This window comes from Prinia subflava, chromosome 1, assembly GCF_021018805.1.
Source record: "Prinia subflava isolate CZ2003 ecotype Zambia chromosome 1, Cam_Psub_1.2, whole genome shotgun sequence".
Lineage (NCBI taxonomy): Eukaryota > Metazoa > Chordata > Aves > Passeriformes > Cisticolidae > Prinia > Prinia subflava.
The window spans coordinates 50,885,932-50,912,364 of record NC_086247.1 but is presented as its reverse complement, the minus strand read 5'-3'; the positions used below and the strand labels follow the sequence as shown (position 1 = coordinate 50,912,364).

Sequence of the window (26,433 nt, the reverse complement as noted above, 5' to 3'; positions counted from 1 at the left end):
ATGGGGGTGGGTATGGGACTCATTGTGGGGTACAGGGGAAGAACATTTTGCCATTACGTAAGGCTTATTTTGGGATGAATTCACAGAATGACTAGGTTGGAAGAGACCTTCAAGATCATTGAGTCCAACCCCTGCCCAAACACCTCAACTGAACCATGGCATTGAGTGCCGCATCCAGTCTTCTTTTAAACTCATCCAGGCACGGTGACTCCACCAGCTCCCCGGGCTGGCCATTCCAGTACTTTACCATCCTTTCTGTAAAAAAACTTTTCCTAATATCCAACCTATATTTCCCTTGGTGCAGATTGAGACTGTGTCCTTCTGTCACTTGTTGCCTGGAGAAAGAGACCAACCCCCACCTGACTGCAGCCACCTTTCAGGGAGTTGTAGAGAGTGATAAGGTCACATCTGGATCTCCTTTTCTCCAGGCTGAACACCCCCAGCTCCCTCAGCCGTTCTTCACAGGGTTTGTGTTCCCAGCCCCTCACCCCAGCCTTGTTGCCTCCTCTGGACATGCTCAAGTGTCTCAGTGTCCTTCCTGAACCGAAGGGCCCAGAACTGGACACAGCACTCGAGGTGCAGCCTCACCGGTGGAGGACAGGCCAAAGATGGGAGGGATCAAAAGGGTTCAGCAAAGAGTGAGCATGTAGGGATCCATAGTGTGTGTGTGTGTGTGTGTGATGGGGCTGGTGTGTGCAAGGCAGTCTGTGAACCAGTGACTGGAATGGAGCTGTGGGCTCACATGCCAGATACCAGCAGTGGGGAGGTCTTGGGTGTGGGGGAGCACAGTTACTGGATCCAGTGAGTCTCCAACTTTGGGTATGTAAGAAATCCACATTGTGGATGGGCATTGAAGAAATCTGTATCTGTGTATGAATGCATATTTTCCCTTGAGCAAGGAATGGAGTGAAACCATTGGTTGCATTTGTGTGCTTCTGTCTTTGTGAATCTGTGTGGCTGGCCATATTTATTTGCATATATCCATTGTATTATGTGTGTGGTTCTATATGTGCCTGTTGGAATATGTGCTCAGCTTTACCAGTGGCTGGGCCTGGGAACATGGCCCTGCAGCAGCCACCTCTCTCTTGGGCTGCAGGCCTTGGTACACTCCAGGAAAACTGTGGAAGAGCAGATGTAACTCCAGAGCTCTTGGCTTTTGTTTCCTCTGAGTCCATTTGACTGTCAAAGCCTTAATGTAGTGGATTTTATTCTATATAGTGCTCTAAAAAGGTCAATTTTAGATGACCAGTTGATGATGTAACCTCAAACAGAGGTCACATTGCATGTCCTCAGGAATGCTGATTTTGTGGATACCATTGTCTTAAAGTTACAAGGTTCCCTAAGTTCATGATAAGCAACACAAATATATTTTGAAGCTTTTTTTTTAAATAGAAATGAGGTTTGATCTTATTAAAAGCAATATGTAGTGTAAAAAATTCATTCATGTCAACTAGGGACAAATTTTGCTGATTGAGGCCTGACTTGTGGTTGGGGGAGAAGAAGAAAGAACTGAGAAATGTCATTTTTTTGGTAGTCTGCAAGGAGCATTGTGGACATTCTGTGGGGAAAATGTGCTTGGCTTTGATTAAAGCCCTAAATTTAAAATCCACTTCGTGGTTTTTTTCCTGATTTATTTTGCAAGAAATCACCAACAAGCCACAGACCATTTTCTTTTTTCTAGGAGTACAAAGGTATGTGAGAGAGAAAAATCCCATGAAAGCAATCTAAGTTAGACTGAAGATTAAGATAAAAAAATATTTGTGTGTCGTAAATATTTTCTCCATTCCCTGAGGGCTTAGAAAATGCATCTCTAGAAATTCAGGGTTATCAGTGTGTGTTGATCAGTTGTTGGTATTTGCATCAGTCTCAGAAAAGATCTTCAAATGGGGCTTGCTGCCTTCCCCTACTTTTTTTTCTCTCTGTCCTACAGATCCCTTCCTGACCAAACAGAGGAACAGTGTGTTGCAAAAGTTTTGCCAGACAAGATTGGTTTGGTCAACTTGCAGGAATTGTGATTTGTTAGTTGGTGTAAACTTTAGGAGAACATCAGTCAAACTTCTTTTGTATTTATGCTTTTAGGTACTTAAGTGATATATCTGAGGCTCTGTACTGTGCCTCTGAGCTTACAGGTATGGGTACAGCTCTCAGTCTTTGAGATTTGAGGCCAGTCCTTCATTTGCTTGTGTGTCAGAGCAAAAATAAGGCTAGCTATATCTGTGTTTTTTTCTCTTCTAGTTACTTCTGCTCTTTAAGGACTTCAATGATTTCTCAATTATTCTGCTCTTTTTTAGAGGCTGGAAAAAACCTGCATTTCCCTGAAAATAATTATTTTATACACATTTTTGAGTATTAAAAGCTATGTACATAACAATTTTACAGGAAAACTGGAAGACTTTTTTTTGTAATTACAGTAGATATAAATAACAGTCTAAAAATAGGAAAACATAAAATTGTAAGACTAGAAACTAACTTTCAGTATTTAATAGCAAATCTTGTAGATGCACATAATTTAAACTTCTCTTTCTGATATGAAACAGCAGTTACAATTCCTGAGACGTGCAGGTCAAAAACATAGAGATAGAATGCTTTGGTTTTACCTGAAAACCTGATTTTGAATTCTTTTTTGAAGTATCTCTGGAAAATCACAATTGTTCTTTCTAGTGGCCATGTGAACTCAGAGAGCCACTGGAAGGGAGGTGGATTCATGGCAGGCATTTTCACCCACTGCCCTTTCCACAAGTTCAACTTGGCAGGCTTTGTCAAGCAGCAGCTAATGTGGGTCGATGGGCTGACACGGTTGGTTTTTTCCTTGTCATTCCAGGCAAAGGCCGAGAAGATCCCACTGCTGCTTTGTGTAGGCAGAGTGGATGTCAGCCTTCAGCAAAAAATTCCTTCTGTTTTGTCATCTTTAACTTGTTAACTTTTGCTGATTTTTTTAAAGTCATTCGATACAGTAACAGCTCTGTCAGAGATATTCCCTAACCAGTTCTTTGAGATTAAAGGTTCAGATTTGAAAGTTGTTTTGCAAGCAACTGTAATGTAATTCCTTTCTGTGAGCTCATTTATTGCGCTGTGGGACTCAGCCCCCATCTTGATTTCCGCATGAGAATAAAGCTTAAAAAGCTGTTTAAGAAATGATCTTCCTAAAGTGGGAACTTGTTTTTTCTCCTTGTCTCTGCCTGCACTTTTACTGCCGCTTGCTCTAAAATGACCTTGATAATAGGCCGATGCCCACTATCTTCTTGATTGTATTTCTGTACCTTTTATTTGCTGAAAGTCTGAGAGGACAGTGCAGAACCTGTACAGGTAATTCAAAACAACTTCTTTAGTCTTGATTTGATTTCTTGATTATTATTTTTTTTTTGTGGACCTGATGAACAAGAAGATTTTTAACAGCAAAATCCTAACTCTGCAAATCGGTGGGATAGGTCTTGCCGACTGTGAAAAATGTTGGAATTCAGTTATTGAGCATAAATGTGAATTGGAGCTGTTGTTGATGGTAACTTAGATTAGTATTGATTGTTTCTATTAGGTTTTTTGAAAGCATGACTGGAATTTTGCCTTCTGTCACAAAACCCAAAGATGTGTGTAAAGAAATGTTTGTGTGGGAAGGAGAGGAAAAAAGCCCAGTAGCAACTGAGACATCCAGAGTGCAATTTGAGTGTGGCTGGGTGCAGCCTTGGCAGGGAGCACTGCAGCAGGGATCCAAGTTATCCTTTTTTTTTTTTTTTTTTTTTTTTTTTTTTTTTTTTTATTCTGGCAGAGTGAGTGAGCTTTGCAGCAAATGCACAAGGTGTTGGGCAGGCTGGGTGCCTGGGAGGAAGGCAGCCTGGGGAGCCTGGCTGTACCTCTGATGCTCCAGACAGAGTTGCTGCCAGGCTGGATGGAGCCCAGCCAGGCTTCACTGGCTCCTTGAGAGACTCCTGATCCATCCAGGGGTATCCAGACTGTGAGGGAATTGGGGAGAGTCTAGCACCAGCAGTAGACCTGTTCCTTAAAAAACAGTTAATTGAATTCCACCTTCCCTGTTCCTGCCTGTTTCTTAACAGAAGTGAGAAATCCAGCTCCTGAAAGTGCTTCATTACTGATAAAACTCTGGAAGAGGGTCCATTAATTTTTCTTGTCTGGTTGTAATTCAAATGCATGAATAGCTAGTGTGCATTTTGTTATTCTGCATGCCACACCACTCATATATTTTACTTTCTTTTGCTGTGCTGTCTTTTGTGTCTATCTTGCACTGCTTTAAGAGGGAGGGCAGAAAAGGCTTGTAACTGTGTGCCAATGCCTCTGATGATTAAGTTGTTTCTGCTTTATTGGCTGAGAAGGGCTAGATAACAGAAGTTTGACGTGAAGGTTCTTTGAATTGTCAAGATCTGTGGAAACCTTGTGGTTTACATTAGGGTTGTGAAATACATGCTGTTGAAATTTCAAGGATTCCTTTTATTTAATGTAGCCTCTAGTCTCTGAAATGTGTGCTCAATGCCTCCTACTACAAAACACCCTTTAAAATATGCTGAAGAGAGAAAAATTTTGATGGCAAAATGAAGGAAATCTACTTCATGGACTTGGGGAGAGTTTCTGTGGATTTACATTACATCTTCTGACAGTTCTTCATTCCTTCAGTAGTTACTAACAAAAGCATTCATTTTTTGTGTCTCTTTTAATTGCCAAAGTAGTTCACTCTTATGTGATAAATGTCTCTTACAGCATAAAGAAAAAAGTTTGTATAGATAGAAAGAAAATCTGTGATGTGGCTCTGTGATTTTTTTTTTTTACTGTAACTAAGTTATTTAGATATTACCAATAAATCTCACTAAGAAGTGATTAGAATTTTAGGAACCACGCTTTTTTTTTTGCTAATGGAAGATGTGAGCTTGATACTGAAATTGTCTTTAGATGGAAATATGAATTTTAAACTAAAAGTTACAGGAATTAAGTCCTTTCCAGACCTATCCCAATTTATCTTCCTCGAAGTTGGTTTACAGTGTGTCTGCCAATGTTCTCCAGAGCAAATTCATCAATGCTAAAGGCATGCAGCAAATGCAGAGTCTGTCCTTGGATGACCACTCTTTATTTGGGAGTGGTCACACTGGGGACAGCTCAGTTTTGTGCATATTTGATCATATTGTAATGGGGATATTTCTAATTGAAGAAATGATTCTGGCAAAGTACAGTGCACATCTTCTGTGATGTGGAGGAGGCAACTCTTGGCAGGCAGTGAGAAAGATGTATGTGATGGGGAGGGGAGCTTGCAGATGAATTGAGTATCTTTCCATAGGCATGAGCAGTAGGATGTGATCTAAAGGCAGCAATGAAGCAATAGGTACAAAACACAGCTGCTGGTGGACAGCTGTGTTCAGTGGGTGCCTTGGTGTGGGTCAGAGGTTGCCATGCTGATGTTTAGCTCCAGTGATGTGTCAGGTTGCTCAGAAACTTTACTGGGGTATTTGGTGGAAAGATCTGCTCGTTACTGTGCTGCCGTGGCTCATAGTGGTAATAGACACATCCAAGTTTGCGAGTGTCAGGTAGGCTGAGTGTCCTGCAGGAGTGACAGGGAAGGAGGGTCAACAGGGAATTCTTGGTGATACAGTGGAAGGGAAGAGGTCAGGACGTGTTTGCCCCAAGGAAGAAAACCCATTTTGTATACCACAGAGTATTGACAAATGATACAATCTCTCCAAAATTTGAGCAGCCCCTCCTTATCTCTTCTATTCTTAAGGACAATGGGAAATAAGCTGCCCACTCTGCAGCTCTACTGATGTTGTTGCTGTGTTTCCCACAGTCATCAGCAAAAAATGTTTGGGGTGTTTCAGGCAGGATCCAACTCTGCCTTGCTATTATTTTAGTGTCATGTAACATTGCTGAATTTTAAATTAAACTACTTGAACTCTCAGTCTGTTAGAATTTTCCTTAAAAAATTGTGCTTTGGGCCGAAATGCATCATTCTTGTTTCCAGGCCAAAGGCAAAATACTTTCAGAACACTTGATTAAAATTCCATGTGACTGGCTGAGTTCTTGAGCATTAATGACAGTACAGAAGAGAACTTTTTAAAATATTATTTTCTTTCCCACCCTGTTTTTGGGGTACTTAAAATTACACATTTTCAGGGATTTAGCCTGAAAATGACACAAATGCCTTTGAATTTCCTGGAGGCATTTACTGTAAAATAATGAAATAAGAATTTGCACGTGGTGGGAGTTTGAAACAAAAAATGTACAACGATTGACTTGCTATTAATTTTTTAAAGTAGTTGCAGTTTGTGCACTGTACATTTGTTAATCTGTGTACCTGAAGACCAGGAGATGTAAGACCAAACAAAGCATGGTGATTTGCAGTTTTACTTTGTTGCCTAGAGTAAAATGCCTAGGAAAAAAAATAGCAGGATATATTTTACAAAGAGAAGAAAGCTACCTCTATAGCATGTTGAACTGTTGGTTATTACTGGAATTAAAAAAACACACACACACCAAAAAACCCCCAAAACAACACCCCCCCAAAAAGAAAAAAGAAAAACAAAAAAAACCCACAAAAACCCCCCAAACAAACAAACAGCCCTCCACAATCCAAAACGGACAGGTATTTCCCATTTAACGTGAAAATTAGAGATTGCTAAACCTTGTTGGTAGAGATAAGGGAGTGACCAAAGTTTGCATGTCTTTGGGGTTGCACAGTTGCAAATCCTTTCAAGTCCATTCAAGCTGGAGGAAATGTGCTTCCTTCTACCCAGGAAGATCTGGCAGTGATATAGGGCTGTATGTGCCCTGCTAATGGCTTTGTGCCGTTGGAATGAAAACATTTTTCTTCCCTGTCTGAAAACAGGAGAGCTGGTAGTTCTGAAATGCCAAAACCTTTTCAACTTGAAATGGCTTTTGGTAATAAATGGAAAAATTCGACTTAATTTAAATAGAAATTTAGCTTCATCTAAAGCAGCTGGAATTTCTAATATTAAGGAAATGACAGATCTTTCTTTTAAATTAAGAAAATGAAATAATTTTTAGGTTTATGTAACTAGTTAACGACAAGCTTTCACAAAGTGAAGAATACATTTCAGAGTTCCTTTGTAATGCACCTACTTCATTTATGATCACAGGGTGATGCCAACTGACTCAAGGGCATTTCTAACTGTTTTAACCTTCTTAATGTTTACACGGTGCAAATAGTAACATTTTGGTTGTGATACTGAGTCACAGTACTGAAGTGAGTGGGACCTCTAAACCTGTAAAATTCTTCTCAAGCTCAGACCTCCCAGAATTTGCAAGTGATAAATGGAAATTTTAAATCAGAAGAGGGCTAATAGATACTTGGGTCATAACTGCCTTTTTATTATAAAGAATGACTTGATGTGCAGCCCAAAGCTGCACATTTATGCATGTAAATTTAATTAGGATTAAACCCAAGAGGATTTTCATTTACAAGACAGTTGCTTCAGGTTGAAAACTGGTAATAGAAAAAAAGTTCAGGGGTACACATTATTATTTAAGGACTCACATTAAGTGGGAATAGAAGAAGTCTACTTTGGGTCTTACATCAGTAAGAACAAAAATGTTGAGTTTTGTTGATATTGGGGCACATTGTAAGTGACAAGTGACTGAAGTCCCTAGTCTTTGACATGCCAGTCACACTGCCAGTACTTCTGTTATGTTGCTCTAAGCTAACATCATGTCTTAGGCAGCATATAAGCAAAACTGACAAGACACTGAAGTCTTTAATAGCTGTGGCTTGTATTTACTTCAGGTTTGAGCAAAGATTGTTCCCAACTGGTAGCTTCAGAAAAAAAGGTAGTGTGCTGGTAAAAGAAAGAACAACCCCCAAACCAACAGGCACAATGATGCAGACTCCTCAATGTGTGGAAAAAGCTTTGGGTGAACAAGAAAGAACTAATTTCATGGTCTGGCAGGTTTGTTGTTCCTTGGCAGCCTGCCCATCTATCAACTTTTGGCTCTTTTGCTTTGGTGTAAATGCTGTGACAATTTCTGGGCAGATTCTTGAACTGGCCAGCAGCATACAAAAAATCAATACTTGCAAGACATGACGTGACAGAAGAAATATTGATTATACTTTGGAAATGCATGATAAAATACTCAAAAATTACTTACCTTTCATATCAAGTTGTACTGTCTGATGCTGAAAACTAGCATGAAATCTAGTTTTGTTTTATTCTACTACCCCTTAGTTTGTAAGTAGTAAGTTACAGTCAATATTGAAGGTATTAGAAATATGCAGTAGAGTTTTTTATTTATTCCTGGGAATTTAATTTTTTTTCCTCAAACACCTGAAATCTGCAAACGGCCCAAGCCATAATACTGGAAACCACATTCAGGGCTGGGATGTAAGCTTTGAAATCTATTGATTTCATCAGTGTTTTCTATGCTTAGGCTGTCAAAGATGATGTGCACTCCTTTGGGAAACAAGGTAGCACATTTGTAGGAATGTCTGGTTGGGGCTGAAAAGCTCGAACTTCTTCAGTTTTAAGCATCTGCACCCTGACCATGTCTTTGCAGCCTTATCCTCTCTGCTTCCAATTTAAGTACACGTGTTGAGACAGTCTCTGTGTTCCAGATCTGTGTTTGCAAGCTGAGCATGGATGGACTCAGAAGGCGGGATGTGGTGAAGTTTGTACCAGCTAACTTGTTAACGCACAGCTTTCTAATCAAACTGATAATACTAGTTTAGACTGAGTACTAACTAAAAATCTCTAACCCATCTGTGGTACTAAAAATGCAATACTTGGTGTAGGCAGACACTAGTTACTGTATAACTGAGAGGACAAGCTTCAGTTTCTTCTGCAGATGTAGTAGTATTACTTGGCTTTCCTTTTCCCAAACATTTAATCTGGAAGTCTGAGACTTCTTTGTTGCGGCCATTCTTTAGTGAGTTCGATGATTCCCTGATTTCATTTCCTTTCCCTGATACTCCTATTCCCAATACTGCGTGTTGCAGTGAACACTTAACTGGGACATGATGCTTTCCTTGCTCTTTCTTTACCTTAGTTTTCCAATGGATTTTCTATATAGCATTCTTCATACACTTTGAAATTTAAAATTTGTTTTAGAGATCAGATTTTCTGCCCTCCTTTGGAAGAGTAAAAGCACTTTTTTTTACCTTGTTCAAATTCTGTTACATTGGGCTCATCAACCTGGCTATATGCTGATGTTTGGGAATTTTAAGGAAGACATGCAAGTTATGCCAGACACTTGATCCTTAACCTTCACAAACTATATTGAGGAAACTAGTTGTGGGAAAATAGTGCAGCTGGTGTTCATTCTTGAATGATCAAACTTTTGCTTACTTTGCTTGCAGTCTGAGTTTGACAGCATTTTATTAATTTGTAGAGTTATAACTTTATTAACTTCGTTCATTTGCAGTATTGTAATTATTTTCAATACATTTCTGAGCACTGAATGCTAATTAGCACATCATCTAGCCTAAGGCAGACCACAGTAGGTAAAATGCTTTTGCTGTAGTACCCTGTCTGCATTATGGCCCTCATTAATAATGCTGAGTGCACATAAGCAACCACAGGAAAAAATACTTGGCAGAGGACTTTGCCATTTAGAGGAAGGGGCAAGGTTTCACCCTCTGTAGCTTGTTTGTGCTCCAACAGCTTGCAGAGTTCAAACAAAGTTTTTGGTTACATTAACTGGTGTAATGAATTTTTGTTGTCCTTTTTTCTGGTGCTCCAGTTGGATTGTTTAAGTGTGATTTGCAAAAGCTTGACTGGATCAGAGCTGTAAAATAATCAGCAGACTGTTCTGAAAGCAAGTGGTTGAGCGTTCAGCAAATGGCTACAAAATAATCTGCTTTACAGAACCTGAGCTCATCCCAGGATCTGATGTGGAGTATATTTCTGTTTCAAAGTGACCAGGCTCTGAAGTACAACAGACCAGGGACTTTTACTTACCTTGGTGTGCAATGCAGACAGAACAGCAGTATCTGGGAAAAAAATACAAAACTTATTGTCACGTGTATTAAGAAAACTGTCAAGAATTCAAGAAGTTAGTCTACTCCAGTTGGTGTTGATGAGGTCTGAGGATCCACACTGTTGGAAAAATGCAACCTGCCAGGAGCCCAGAAGGTTAAGAAGTTTAGAAAATGGACTATAGAAAGATTGAGAGGGTTGTTTACGTAGTCTGGAAAAGGGTGTGTGATAACAGCTTAGGTAAACAAAAGTTGTAATCAAGATCGTGACTGATCATGAATGCAGCAAAGAGGACAGAAAATTTTTAACTTTTCAAGTGATAAAGTGCCAGACTAGGCTTGTCAAAGATGTTAAGGAATATCATTGGAAGCTCCTGATAGCAGGCAAACTTAGTATGTTCTTACACTAAAAGCTGATTAAATTAAATAAATGTAATCTTCACTATCTAGTATTTCTGTGATTGACAAATTAGTCAACTTTGCTCTACAGTATGAGAAGCAGAACAGAACGGATTTTAAGAAAATGCAAAGTTGTGTCATGGTAGAAGTTTCTTTTAAATCTGAAGTTTAGTCTAAATAGTGCAAATTAAAGTTTGCAGATGTTCTGCTAAAAAACCCCAAACGTGCTCCATAATTAAATCCTGTAAACTTGATGTTTTGCTAGCAGAAATTCTCCTCTCTATAGAGCTAGAGAAAAGGGTGTGATCAGTTTTCAAAATAATTTCCAACTGATGGCTTGCTACCTAAACCCATTGTGTTAGTTGTGGTGAGGCTTTCACCTTTTTGAGTGAGTTAATGCTGCAGCTAAGACATTTTTAGGCAACGTCTCCACAAAGTGGATTATAAGGCAGGTTGAATGTTATACCCCACATTTCTTGTAGACTCTTAAAAACAGAGAATTAGTACCTTAATTCCCATAGTTAGAAGTTAGCAATTTCATCCCGTTTATTTTAGAGAAACCAGCTTGGGTATTTGATGTGATTACAGGGTAGGATTCTGATGAAAGTGAACAGAGAAGGTTAAACTAGGGATGCTTGCTGATAAAATACAATGAGGATAAATATACTGAGCAGGCTAGGAATCTGAACCCAAGCCTGATAGTTCCAGGGCTTTTATTTAGTAAACTCATTTAATCCAAAACTTGAATAAGACAGAACAACTAAGTCAAATCTGTGCTACTGAAAACTGTCCGAGAATGTTATAAAGAATGTGACCTCAACAACTTCTGTGTGTAATGCTGTTACATATTTTATGCATTCTAATACTGTGACATTTTATTGCATTTTGTCCTTAGTCCATTCTGTTCTGAAGTGCATCAAACAATTCTGAACAACTGTCACTGTACTCTGTAAATGTTTTCAGTAAAGGGAGAGTCCATTGCTTGTGAGCAAACTTCAGTATTGCCAGCTTGTTATGAACTGCTGATTGCCTTAACATTTTAAAAAATGCTAACTTGCAAATGAGATTAGACCCCTTCAAGTATTTCTGTGTTCTGAAGAATGACACAATAAAAGCTCATTGTTTCTGAACACATCAACTCTTTATGTTTTTTAAGCCAGATCTACTTTGTTCACTTGCAAATAACTGCTTTATTCCGCTCAGCACAAAAAAAGCCAAAATACTTAGAAATCAGCCTCTTGGCATTACTGAATGTCTCAATTTTGCTCATTGAAGTCTGGTTTAGAGTCTTCATTATATACACTAATGAGCAATCCAGAAAACTTTCTGGACTCAGTTCTTGGCTGGCTTCATATAATCTTTTGTGTTCATTTCCCATGAGTTTGTCTTCATTGAAAAAAATCCCCCAAAACACCTCCCTAATTTTGTTAGCTTTCTTGAAATATCAGACAGATCAGTGAATTGGGGTTCAGGAAGAAGCTGTCTTCAAAGTGGCCTTTGTGTAAGTTTTGCGATCCTTACTGTGTTGATCTGGATACCAAAATGTATTATCTTTATTGTGCTTGTTGTATTTGGTGAAGCCCATTTAAAGTAGAAATCTCATGTGCATCATTCTGTTAGTACAACTATTTGTGAAAGAAATTATTTTAATTAGCTATGCCTCTGCAAGGAAGATTTTTATTCTGAGGACTGTCTCTCTTCACGTACCATCTGTAAATAGTAGTTTTACCCTGCCTGTCACATTGTGAGGATTCATACAGTTGAATGTGGTCAAAACCACTGATCATGCATGCATTTTGTTAAAATGCACAAATCCACTTCTATGCACAACAGAACAGTGATTAAATACTATTCATTTTCTGATTGAAAGAATCATAAATCAGAAAATGAAATTGGCATTTCATTCAAATCTAGCTGTACAAAGGGCAGTCAAGAGTCCTACACTGAGAAAACTTAAACGGAAGGGAAAAAAAGCATGTCCAAAAAGCCTTTGATGGATGGCGCACAAATGCATATGATTTCCATATTTGCATTTAGTGATGGATGTGTGCTGTGGGCTGAGCATGGAGAATAAGTCTAATGTTGTTGGACTGTACGGGTGCTGCTCTACATGGACAGGATATCCAAGCTAGACAAAATGCTCAGTAAGTCCAGATAGGTCAGACTCATTGCATAGTACTCTGGAATGATTATAATTGCTATGGTCTGCTCATGTGCAATAAATCAGGTGTATCCAGAATGAAGCAACAGATATGCATCGACCACAGCTGGAGTTACCAGAATCCTGTAAATGCTTCTTGGGGAGAACTTCAGGGTGCTTGGTAGTCTATATGTGTAACAAAGTTAAAGCTTACAAACCCACAAAGAATTAACTTGAGTCTCCAGGAAAGATGATGACATTTACATCAGCAACAAGGAGCTTGTGAAGACTTATGTATAACCTGGTTTAAAGTAGAATAATTCCCAAAGAAATGTAGGCTGTGTGCTTGAGCATTAACTTTGATTGAGGGATAGCTGTCCTGGCTAGAGATGTCTTTCATTTAGGCAATCCATGGTGACCTGCTGGAATTATCAGTACCATTGAATCTGCCACAATAAGACAAGCTCCACCTGTCCCTGTTAATTTGAAGAATCAGAGTCAATAGCATATTCAAGCACATAAAATATAAATTGCCTTGTCTGCCTTAAAGCTCTTTGCTTGTGTTCTTTTTCCCTGGCATACTGCATGCTGACCAACTGTTCATCATTTGAAAATGTTACAACTGGCTTCGTTATGAGCAAGCCTTTTTCTTGAGTTTTGCTGAAACACTAATGCTATGTCTTTCACCATAAGGCTCGCCTGCTGAGCTGTACAGACAACAAATCCATCTAACCTCTGAATTACTTCTTGTGGTTTTCTGAAGGATTGAACAGTGTAGAGTATGGATGTGACAAATTTTGCACTACACACGTTGCAGGTCACCTTACTAGGGATGTAATTCCCCTTCGCTTCCTCTGAGTTTGGGGTGTTTTATCTCTCTAGGAAAGCTCTGAATGACATAATTCTGACAGTACCTATCAGATTTTCCGTTGTCCCTGACTGAGTTTTAGTCATGCATCTGGCTAAAACCAAGTCCTTACAAATGAGAGTGACTTGCTTGAACATCTAATGAAAACATTGTGCTTGGCTTTTGTGCTGAGCTGTAGTGAACCAATTGTTGTTCTTTCTCAAGGTCAAATTAACATCTATACACTTCATTTTCTGGCATTGGGGTGTGTGCGAATCTCTGGTTTGAGGCAAATGAGCATCTGAGTAGCTGGAAAATAATGAAAGAGTTCACCTTACCATGAAAACAGCTGGACAGCAGTTGGAAGTAAATGAGTTTAGTTTAAAAATTCTTCCAGCTTTTCTCAGGACCACCATAGTCTCTTGCAACATGCTGAGCAGTAATTCCCATGGTTTTGCATGGAGCACTTGCCTTCCATTCTAATGGGAATAATACAATAAATCCAATTCAATCTATCATTTGTGCTGTACTTTAGCTAGAAAACTGTGAAAGTTAAATGGATGAAGGGTCTAGAGGGTAAGTCCTGTGAGGAGAGACTGAGAGGGTGGGGTTGTTCAGCCTGGAGGAAAGAAGGCTCAGGAGAGGCTTTATCACTCTCTCTAACTACCTGAGAAAGGAGGGTGTAGCCAGGTGAGGGTCAGTCTATTCTCACAGGCAACAAGTAATAGCATGAAAGTAGATAGCCTGAAGCTGTGGCTGGGGAGATTCAGCTTTGACCTCAGGAGGAATTTCTTCATGGGAATAGTTGTTGCACATTGGAAATGGACTGCTCAGGGAAGTGGTGGAGTCACTGTCCCTGGAGGTATTTGGGAAAGGACTGTTTATGGCACTTGGTGCTATGGTCTAGTTGACAGTGTGGTAATCAATTAGAAGTTGGACTTGATGATCTCAGGACCTAAATGATGCTGTGATGTCCTTAAAAATACAAATATCATTTGTCAAAGTTTCATTCATAATGAAATATGGTGTCTTCTGATGGAGTTTTATGTTAGTTATGGCCACTTGCATTTCATACTAGGATATGATGACAGTCACCTGTTTATCTGTAAATGACTAATTTAAGTGACTGATTCTGTGGCTGCTCATCTTTATCATACCTATTGCTTCCTACAAGGCATAAAAAATATCTTACCAGATATTTGGTTTTCTGGGGTTTTTTTGGGCGGGGGGTGGAGTGGAGAAGTGAGGGAAGAAGGGAGGTTGGCAGAGCAGCATCTAAGAGCTTTTGAACTTGAAACTCTGAGTACCTGTCTCTCCTTAGTAAAAGAAAAAAAAAAAAAAGGAACAATGTTCTTTGAAGATGCAACTCATTTATTTGAAATTTGCCTTTTTTCAATTTCATTTGTTGCCGATGCTTATTGTTTCCTAATAAATAATGTCCTACACTATTCTTGATCTTCCCTGAAATCAGTGGGTGTAACTCTGCAGTTTGCCTTAAAATTTAAGTGTGGTAAACAGATTCAGAGGTGGCCATAGTTAAATAGGATTAGAAGAGATGCAGTACCTTGCAGGACAGAGCTAACAACCTCTTATTTTTTATTTGGATTCTGGGGCAAAACTTCAGTGCAACTCACTTGGATTGAAGTGCTCCTTTTTACCTCTGTGGGACCCCGAAAACTCATCATGAGATAGTGTTGCTATTCCTTTGGCACAAGTCTGTTGACTGAAGGTTATTGAAGGCAAGTTATTTCACTGTAGCAAATGGCATTGGAAAGAAATGGCAGAGCTATTGTGTAATGTGAGTGAAGGTAATGAGTGACCCAGGAAGTAATAGCCAGCTCTTGAAGACAGGCTGGTAGACCCCCTGCATGAACAGTAATTAATACTGAATGAGAAAGATTTTATATAATTAGAGAGCAGTGTTAAAAAATACACCCTCTTCCACCACTGAGCTTTCTTGTTGAGTAGGAAAACAGAGGACAGCATTATTTCTTTGGCTCCAGTTTTACATCTGGAGATGCACTGTACACATACTGCGCAACATGAGAGAAGCCTGTGCAGAAAACATCTTACTGGCAGAAGAGCCTCACTAGAGTAGTCATTAGGATGTCTTCAGCATCCTCATCTGCATCAGATTTAGATGTAATCAGAATAAGGCATCTGACCTAGTCTCTGGATTTAACATAAATGAAGTCAGGATTGAAAAAAATTAAAAAGCTCCATCTCCCACCTATTAAATTTCAAGTATAGCACAATTGAAAACACAGTTTGTTATTCATATGGTGGTGCAGAGGGTTAGGATTTAGCCAAATTTTCAATAGCTGAAGGCAAGTCTTAAATAACACTGAAACTTTTCTCCAGGCTTTCTAGGGTAATACAATTACTGGGCAAAGATGCTTTAAAGGAATATTGAATGCAGCCTTGTTAAATCACGGAATTGTTAGGGTTGCAAGGGACTTCTGGAGATCATTTGGTTCAATGACACTGCCAAGGCAGGGTCACCCTGAAGAGGTTACACAGAACATGTTCAGGTGGGTTTTGAATGTCTGCAGAGGGAGACATTCCCTGGGCAGCTCCCCATTGACCTCCCTGGGCAGCTTGTTCCATTTTGCTGCCATCCTCGCTGTGAAGAAGTTCTTCCTCATGTTGAGGTGAAACTTTTGTTTTAGTTTATGGCCATTGCTTCTTGTCCTGTTGCTGAAAAGAGCCTGGAACCATCCTCTTGGCACCCACCTCTGAGATATTTATATGTATAAACAACTAAGGAAAGCAAAACTTTAATAGTGCATCTTTTGATGCAATCTTTTGATGTATATTGTGAATAATGAAGTAAAAAAAAATCATACAGTTTAACTAGTGGAATAGGCATATGTTTTAACAAATATGGCGTAATTTTTTTTCCAGATTTCCTTTTAGCAGAAGAAAAATGTGAGTTTAATACCTTACTATGGCAACACTAGGAATTCTTGTGTCATTTTTAATGTGCCATACCAAGACTCTAGCTTTGATTTTAGCCCACTGGGTTTAATCTCTAAAGATGGGACTCCTCTTTCCAAAATTGCTTCTTTTTCAGAGTTACATGTGAGTGGAAATGGAGTATCTCTGTTACAACATAACTATGCAAGAAATAAAAGCTTTTTAGCAGATGAGAGACAGCTGGAAGCTGATTGAGAAACTGTGCTTAACTTCTGTCACATACAGTATTCTAGAAATTTTATCAGTAGCCTTCAAACCAAAGTAAAACTTTACTCGTTTTGGAAAAAGCAAAGGATTCCTGGTCTGGTAGCTGTTACCTTGAAACTTAGTCTGTTGTTACATTATTCCAGTGCACAAGAGCAAAACTATTTGAAAGTACAGTGAAGTGTTTGAAGATTAAAAAGTGGCAAGCAAATATCCTTTAGACTTTGCAGGGACTGCAGAAGAAGCCTGTAGCAAAGGTCTGAAGTTCAGTCCTTTAGTCTTTCAAGTCTGCAGTGTCCTGCTCAGGCCAGTGGTGTTGCTGCTACAAAGAGCTTGTGTTAAATGCCATTTTCCATGCCAGCTGAGTGTGTGCTCTACAATCCCTCTTTGATTCTGGCAGTGGGCCAGTTGTCCCCCAGGTTTTGATCAATTCACTTTGCAAGGGAAAGTTTAGTAACTGGGAGAGTTGGTTTGCAAACTCTTGTGTTCCTCAGCATAAACCATCCAAACATGGAGTGAAATTAACAGGAATACTGCTGTCAGGGTGCCAGCTTTGCATGCCTTACAGTGTGGCTGATAAACATTATTTCTTTCAAGGCCTGTTTCCTGCCATTTTGAACCTGGCCAGCAATGCTCACATCTCCACCAATGCCACCTGCGGGGAGAAGGGACCAGAGATGTTCTGCAAGCTGGTGGAGCATGTGCCAGGACGGCCCCTGCGGAACGCCCAGTGCCGTGTCTGTGACCGTCACAGTGCCAATCCCAAAGGCAAGCTGCACGTCTTTTGGATTTTGTTTGTTGCATCATTTTGTGTCTTTTTTCAACCCTTACTCTTGAATACAGAGTGTATTGGAGTCAAATATGTTTCACTTTTAGTCTCTTTACTATGTGAGTGCAATTACTTTGGAGCAAAGGGCTGACAAACGGTGAGCACCGTGTATCACCACTGAGCACTGCAAGATCCGCTGACAACCTTTTTGTCTGAAGGCAGATTTCAGCTTTTACATCTTTGTGACAGAAAGAGATAGTGCTTTTTGTGAAACAAATGTGCTAGATCAGAAAAACGCTGTGAGATTTATTTTCAAGAGATGTTTAATTATTTTGCTTTGAAACAGAGCAGCACCCAATTTCCAGCGCAATTGATGGTACCAATAACTGGTGGCAGAGTCCCAGCATTCAGAATGGAAGGCAATACCACTGGGTCACCATCACCTTGGATTTAAGGCAGGTGAGTAACATTTATGTGAGTGTCATTAAATGGATGTGCGACACAAGCCAATACAAATCGGTTGCAGCTCTTCTGTGTTTAGATAACACAAAAAAAAGTTTTTAGTGAAAACTGTCATCCATGTTCTTTCTATCTTGGTAACCCATTCCATCTGTACCAATTCCTTTGTCTTGGTAACTTTTCTCTGCCTCACCCTTCTGTCTTTTCTTCATGTTTCTATCTTTTCCTCGGCAGTCCTATGAAACCGTTTTCCTCCACCTTTTATTTCTTAAAAGTTGCTTGAAGTCTGTTTTCAAGGACCTACTTTTAAACAGCAGTGTTTTCAAGGTATTGCCCAAAGCATATATTTTATATGTGAGGAGGCATCTGACTGATTCTGATCATCATCTTGTTGGAACAAGCACTGGAAAAAAATCTTCTAGGAAGTTTTGCTGTCTGTTGTTCTGCAGAGTTAGGGTTTAAATTTCTGAAACAGGAATTGGTGAACCTGGCGAGTCTGGAACTGTCTGGGCAAAAGTTGGTTTCACTGTTTTGGTCACTCTGTACAGCCAAACTCGGAGGCATTCTTAGACAGGAGCATGCTAAACTGTACAGGGCATTTGCTAATTTATAAGTTTGTCTATTAGATATATGAAAAGCAGAAGTCTTCTACCCTACTCCAAGAAAAGACAAAATAATTGGTGAATAAATATATTTTTATTGATTTTTTTTCTTGTTGTTTTGCTTTGAACAGATCTATGTGCTGGCCTACCTAAGTTGTTTGAAAATCATAACTCAACAATTCCTTATTAATATGGGGTTGCCTCCAAACTCTGGATGAAGCTGCTTTATTACTTATTAAGAAATGCATACTTGAGGTGTAGAATTGCTAAGAAGCTTTTGCAGGATCTCTAGACCCTGCTTAAAAGTTAGTTCAAAGATTAAAACAGAAGGTTTAACTTTGATGTTTTCCAATAAAGTATAGGTTGAGCAAGTGCCTAGTTTGGTCTTTAATTAGAAAGCAGAACTGTTAGGAAAATAATCACAGGGTGTCTTTTGTCAGTGACAAAAGGTTTGGATAGGATTTTCGTGTTGTTTGAAGAGTTAGCTTTGTGTTTGGTTTGTAATTGGACAAACAGGAAGGAAAAATGAAGGAGGAGGGAATGCCTTAGTTTTTATCCTCCTAGAACAATTTAACTTTGGAAACAGACCAGCTGAGCTACCCTCTGAATCATTTATTCTCCAGTCTTAGTGCTGCTGATGTTTCAACAAATACATATCTTTCCTCCTGACCCATGCTCAGTTTCACTAATTTGATTTGAAAAGTTTCCCCCAAGGGGCCTTTCTTCTGTGTTTTCCCTAGAGAGTATGAGAGAGAGAAGGCATCTAGGGCTATGCAAACAGAATGTAAATTACTGCTCTGTGAGAAAGGTTTTGGTTAATAGAGATTGCTTGAAGTCAGTGAGTTATTAGAGCTGTCTTGGTGTGCTTACTTTAAATGAGGCAGCACAAGTAAAGAAAACACAAAAGAAAAGCATATGAAGGGCCATAATGATTATAGTAATTGTTTACTTCATACATGTGTTTCAGAATTACTTAAAAGAGAACCTCTAAAAATATTCCTGAAAGTCAGTACCTGTGTTCAGTATAGCTTCAGCATTGGTACTTTTTTTTTTTTTTACATTTCAAGCTTTGTGCATTAAATCTGTCAAGTACCATATTAAACAAGTCCTTCAACTTTCCTTGCCAGAGTATAGAATATATTCACACCTTTTTGTGATGTTAAAAATGACTAGTTGTTCATTATTTATGGGAGTTTTTGTGTGCAATTATCAGAAATTCTAGGACTAAGAGATTATTTGGGTTATTACCAGTGTACCATTTAGAGATATAATCCAAGCAGTTGGGTTGGTAAGTGCTGAAACATACCCTTGGAAAATATGGGAAAGATTCCCTTAGTTGGTGAACACTGACTCCACCCCAATTTCCCTAGGTGAACCTCTATGACTGTATTAATCTCTTGGCTTCAAATTGAAGGGAATAGAGGATATTCTTTTAGCCAATATTCTACCTCGTCCTTAGTCTGTTTAGTCTATAACCACCTGTAGTGGAGAATAGTTTGTTGAGACCTCAGTAAGAAAAAGGGGTTGGCTAATAAAATCAGCATCAAAATTGCCGTCTTTATTTTTCTCCTTTGCAGAATCTGTGCTATTTATAGCTAATACATCATTTTATAAGGATAATGAGTGTTTGTCATGATTTTCTAGCTCATATACATCATGACAACTAGGTACATTAGTTCTAGTATGCCTTTCGGTCTTTCCAGGATCCGCATGTATTGTAGTCTTTCCTTCCCACACCCTACACCACTGCCTGCTCCTCCCCCTTTCCATTAAATGTATGGCAGTGATCCAGAACTTGGGAAAGAGTAGTGTAGCAATGAGGTGTAGGATTGATGTACAAGACACTAAGATTTGATTTATGACCTTTTGCTTCCTACATGGGTAGTTCTACAGAAACCAAGTACACAGCAGTGGTTTTCTATAAAAACAGCCTTTTTTTGCCTGAGTTTGACTCCTGTGCCCAGTTGCACTGTGAAATTACAATTCTAATAAATCCTGGCTATGATACATTTTAGTGGTGTGATTGAGCCAGCTGTAAAATATTACTCTGTGACACCGTTAAACAAAGACTACTTATCTCACTTTTATTACCATGCTTTGGACTTTTAAAGGTATTTAAATATGCTCTGTATCCTTGATGTAGCAGAAAGGCAGATGTTTGTATATCAAAAAGTTCTTGAATTGCCAAGCAAGACTAGTTCTTCTTGGAAGACCCATAGTATTAAGCTGAGCTGAGAAAACAACTCCACTTCTGAGTAAGTCAGCTCATGAATATTCTGTGAGTACTGGATTACTACTCAGAGGCTGATGAAAGAGTAATTTGTAGTTTCTGCTATTACTTAAGTAAAAAAGAATGTAAATATTATAATACGATTTTTCCAGAGCTTCCGCCTTGAAATCAACTGGTGAGAACAGGTTTCTGTAAAGATACATGGTTTGCTGATGTAAATAAATGCCATTCTGTTGACTTTACAGGACTAATGCTAATTTATTGTATGTGGCAAGCTTCCTTAAAAGCCTTTTGTGGCTTTGTAAAACTCATGATGCAAGATTCAGGGTGTTCATCTGTACATTCTTACAATAAAATTCTTGAATAAAATTTATTTTCCTTCTATTCCAAATCAATGTTTTCACATAATGAATCAAAATCTTAAAAGATAATTAATAAGACTAGAAGTTCTGCTGAATTTAGTGTATTTTGCACTTTTAATGTCATAGAAGCGTCAGAGCAAAATGTTGCAAACAATTGCTAGGCTTCACACAAGAGCATGAAGCTGTCTTTATCTCTTAGAAAGATATTTCTGTAAACAGTGTAAGCTGATATACATCCCTTCATCTAGTCTTCTACTCTTTGAGAGTATTCAAGAATGATGCACTTGGTGTTGCTGGATCTGAATTCAGGGAAACAAGGATTTTAGAAAGTCTAATTAAAGCAGAAATTTATTGTTTTGTTGGCATTGCAGCTGTGGAAAAGAGGTTTTTTTAGTACAAGTTTATTTGGCTGATCTTAACAATCAGGATTGAAATGCCTGCAAAATGACACTTTTAATCTATGACTTGGGAATTGCTAACTTGCTTTGACTTGCCCTTTTTACCTTTGTAGTTCAATAAGGAAATTAGTTCTGAGAAACTTATGCAGTCAAACTAAAGTGTGCAAATCATTAGCTCTTGCTCAGGTTTGTCATGTGGCTGGTTCGTGGGCACTGAATGAATGTGCAAAGTGATAAGAAACTGCTTTTGGTGATGTTCAAACTTGAAGAACTTACAAAAGTCAAATTCTGTAAAAAAGTGCTGAAAGGAAAACCAGTTCGTATTACATGGACTTCTTGACCTATTATGGGTTGCTGAGGCTGGGATAGGAAAACCTACCTACAGACATTCCTTAAAACATCTTTGTCTGTGAACACTATGAGCATCTTGGTCCCTTCCTCCAGCTTCATTCCCTTGCTTGGAAACATAATCCCTGAGAGCAAAGGTCCTCCTGCTAGATTGTCTTAGACTTCTCGAGTCTGAGAACATGTATACAAAACATTTATTTAACCTATATTATTTCAGGAGCTGACAAATTTTCCTGAAGTTGTTGATAATCATTATCCTGTGGATTTACCTGTAAAATAAAATGGGATACCTGCGAGTTTGTGTGTGTAAATGGAAGAGTTGAAAGGAGATCTTAATTTATTGAATTGTGCATTGAATTTGTGCACAGTTGCTGTGAAAATGTTAATATTTAACTGCATTTTCCCTCCACTCCCCCCTCACCAAGGAACCTGATTTTTTAAAATAAGTTCAACTCACACGCTCTTGTGAATACCTTTTACTACAGCAGTTAGTTTATGGTGAAGGATGGCTCATTGTTACTAGTTGGAACTGGATTTAAAACTAGCCACATCAGCTGCAGACTATAACGGATCTTGAAAAATCTCTGTGTAATCATTTGTTGTTCAGCCAACTGTGTAATAAGTAGGGAAGCAGTTTAGTTAATGACAGCAAGCAGAGAGAAAAATAATAAAGGGCCATATGAGAGTTTCTGAGGGAGATTTTTTACCATGGTATTTGAAAAACCTTTGAGTTCCAGTCTTCCATCTTTTATGCATTTGAGAAAGATTACTGACTTCAAAGGAACTTGGAAGTGCATAGCTCTTTCTAAGCCCAGTCAATAAAACTTTTCTAGTTTTAATACTTTTGTGAAGTTCTCATCTGTGATGGAGAAAATACCCATACAAGCAACTCCCGTCACATACAGGTGTCTTCAGGTTTTGGGTTACTGAAATGATGATACACCAGATTCTGCTTGGCTGTAACTGAGTGCAAAACTCAATACTACTAACTGAATCAATGAAATCCAGGTTGTGTGTAGGGAATATTGTTGTTTGGCTTGAAGTCTGCCCAAATTATGTACTTTGTTCCTTTAAAACCATGTATTTTGGCTTTTATTTTCCAGCTGGAGATTGTTGGCATGATGTAGGTTTTATTCAAAAAGTGCTCTACTCTTCATGGAAGCTGGTTATAACTCTTGATATTCATTTAACTTGGATCAAATTTTAAGATTCAGTGAAACAACAGAGGATTCACACACCCCAGATAAATTTTAAAGACTGACTAAATAGTGAGCTGCCTTCTCCTTTTGCCTACATCTGCTTGCATTGCTGAAAGGTCACAGTAACATCCTAACTTTCTGTAAATTTTCGTGTTTATTAAAACAGTTAGAAATGTTCTGTTTGTATTTGACTGATGTTTAACAGGATAAAACTAGAGTGCCTGTAAAGACAGACAAACCAAGTGAATATTGTCGTTTAAGTTATGTCTGATTTTAATAAAAAAGTAACACTGTTTTACTTTTTAAAGGATATTATATGTAGTAAATCATTTGAAGTATCACCAACTTTTTTTCCTTCTCATGTGTGCAAGATCTCCTAATCAAAGCTTTGTTCACTTAAATAATGTTTTGTTTCAAAAGTAGTTTCCTGAATTGCAGGTGTACAGTTACTGCATATACACAATGCAGATACTATTTATCTTTGTGAGTTTATTTCCCCATTTGGCAAAATCAAAACCCGCTTTCATGTGGCCGGTATTGTTCTTGCTCTGGCTTTAATCTATATTGCAAAAAAGAAAAAAAAAAAAAAGGCCTAAAATTTTAACTTTATAATGTATGAAAGAACTGATTGCAGCCAGATTGGAGCTCAACACAGTATTAATACTGCACATTTAGACAGGAATTATGATGATAGTAGCAGCCGACCAGGCAGTCTGCTCAAGTGGAAATACATCTCTCTGAGATGGTTGAATAATAGAGTTTTTCTTTCGTCTAAATGTGGCTTGTTACTTTGATGTATATGAAGCACTAAACTCCTGTACAGAGGTCTTACAAATTTGCAAATGCAGCCTTTTTGGCTGAGGTGATGTAGCAGGTACTGGGTAAGGGGGAGCATGGTAGCTTTGCAGTAAGTGCACTTCAGTGTTTGTGTCTGATGCTGTAGCGAGTTGGGGGCCAGTGCAGGTTATCTGGCTGCCATGGCCAGGTCATTTATAAGGCGATATGAACTTTTAATTACTGCCCTGCCTACTTACAGAAGTACTGGACAGTCCTGTTGTGGCGCATGGGGATTTTCCTTTGGGTTGTCAGAAAAATAGTCAAGGCAGCTGCGTAGCTCATATATATCTTAATGTTACTTAAGAATATTAGCTATTTTATCATGCTTATTTTTGTCACATTCAGCTTATTTGTCTGTGTACTTTTAGCAGTGTCTGTAGGTAGTCTTCTGCTGAAATAACTTCTGCACACGATGAAATTGTAATGCAAAGAGGTTTTAAACATAGGGTGTAAAAACTTTATCAGAAATGCTATTACAGAGAAGATTACATTCCCTGCTAAATTGTAAACCAAAGAGTTTTTTGGGCTACATCTATAAAACCCACAAAAACAAACAACCAAGCACAAAAAAACCAAACAAGAAAACCCAGCCAAACCCCAGTTTTTTGAAGCCCTCAGTGGTTCAGAAAAGCTAAACATTTCCCATAGATTGTTACACCTAATCCTGAAATGTGCAGAATAGATATAAATTTCAGCTATTACATCAGCACAGACTCATGCCCTGTACACAATTAGATAGATCTCTTGTCAAATGTTTGTGCAAAAAATTTATTCAATTACCATACCAAAATTTAACCGCTCCCCAAGCAAATCATATACTGCTTTTAAAATTGAATTTTACTACCCTGTTGGCTTCCGGTGGTGTTTTACAGTACAATGAAGTGTTAAAATTTTCTTCTTGCCTTTTTTTTTTTAGGTCTTTCAAGTTGCATATGTCATCATCAAAGCTGCTAATGCTCCACGACCTGGAAACTGGATTTTGGAACGCTCCATAGATGGCACGGAGTTCAGACCATGGCAGTACTATGCAATTAGCGATACTGAATGTTTAACTCGTTACAACATTACACCAAGAATTGGGCCGCCGACTTACAAGAGAGATGATGAAGTGATCTGCACCTCCTATTATTCCAGACTAGTTCCCCTGGAACATGGAGAGGTATCCTTGTTTTTGTAGTTGCAGTTTGTTATGAAGGACATAGGGTGATGGCAATTTGAAAACATTTGAATTGCGGTTACAGGGTTCATCACCCTCAGCACTATCAGATCATCTGTTACTCTTCTTTAATAACATTATCTTCACATCACGTACTAGTATAGCAAACTCCTGAATGTTGGGATGAAATATGTCTTTGGCTCTGTATGTTCCCATTACTAAACTCTTTGTTCTCTCTTTCCATATAATTTGATGGTAGCAATTAGCTGTGAATTATTAGTTCCTTTATCCTGAAAAACTATAACAGAGACTCTTGTTCTGCCAGTTTTTTCATTTAGTAGAGAAAACTCCTGTGTTAGGAACACCTGGTTGTGTGAGATAAAGCTGCAGACACTGTTGAAGCGCTCGGCACAGCTGGAACTCCTAAACAAGCCTTGGCATTGTTTCAAGGATGTAGCATAATTAAAAGGGCTACGAGTTGTGCAGTCTTGCTGTTGATTTTTCTTTCTTTTAACAAACTCTATTCACAGTACTTGTGTAATTTATTATGAAGAAGCAGCCACACATTGAAGTGATACATTAAAACCAGTGGGTATTCCATCGTGATTGCTAAAATGTATGACCGTGAAAATAAGTGTGGTGTTATCTGTGGAGAATGCTAGTAACTCCTAGCTTCAAAGAAATCAATATGTTTTTATTTCTTGGTTAAAAAATGATTAGACTGTATGTAGCCATTCATGCAAAATTAAAACTAACAGCAAGAAAAAAACCCAGTGAAACTCAGTAATGTAAAGTCACACTTTAATAAAATGTTTATTGCAGTGTTGTGAGCATATGATCAACATAGAATCTACATAGAACTAACACATCAGATGGAACAAAGAAACCTAAATATCTTTCTCCACACAATTAATCAGAAAAAGACTGTACAGGAACAGTGCTGCTTGTAATGTACATTTAGTAGGCCGTACAACTCCAGCTGTAGGGATGCCAGAGATTCGATTTAGTGACTTTTTTTTTCTCATTCTTTTTTCCTGATGGTACAGATAATTAATTGGGCTACACTATCTAGAACACTGGGGTTTTTTTCTGAGTGCAGTGATGGAAAAACATAACACAAAAAATGGCAGAATTAAATATCTGTCTACTATGGAGAATCAGAATCTTTTAGGTTGGAAAAGACTTTTGAGGTCATTGAGTCCAACTATTAGTCCTGCTAATAAGAACTAAGGTCATTGAATCCACTGAGTCCTACTATATGACTGCCAGCACAGTGACTTCAGCACTGCCAACTTGTCTTAGTTTGGGAAGACAGGTGTCTGTCAGGGAAAACTGGAGTCTCCCTTGGAGTGGAGAATGTAAAATCCCCCACCCTCCAAATTATTACAATTTTGCAATTAGGAGCTTTCAGGCAAAAATATGGGAACAGGAGTAACAGTTCTTTACTAGGCGTAATAAAAATGCAAATGCAGTAATACAAAACCAAAACAAAACGACAAGCAAGCAAACAAACAGAAGTCCTAGAGAACCCTGACAGAGTCAGGAATACGACCTGACACCCTGTCAACCAGGGTGTTGTAAGTAGTCC

General features: G+C 38.6%; 1 protein-coding gene across 1 annotated transcript in view; it reads left to right on the top strand.

The window, feature by feature from the left end:
* The window catches only part of LAMA1 (laminin subunit alpha 1), a 100,007-nt gene that overhangs the window by 4,562 nt on the left and 69,012 nt on the right, over positions 1-26,433 (top strand). The window contains exons 2-4 of the mRNA XM_063396231.1: positions 17,083-17,253; positions 17,601-17,713; positions 24,606-24,848. Coding sequence (XP_063252301.1) covers positions 17,083-17,253; positions 17,601-17,713; positions 24,606-24,848 — 527 coding nt within the window. The remainder of the gene's footprint in view (positions 1-17,082; positions 17,254-17,600; positions 17,714-24,605; positions 24,849-26,433) is intronic.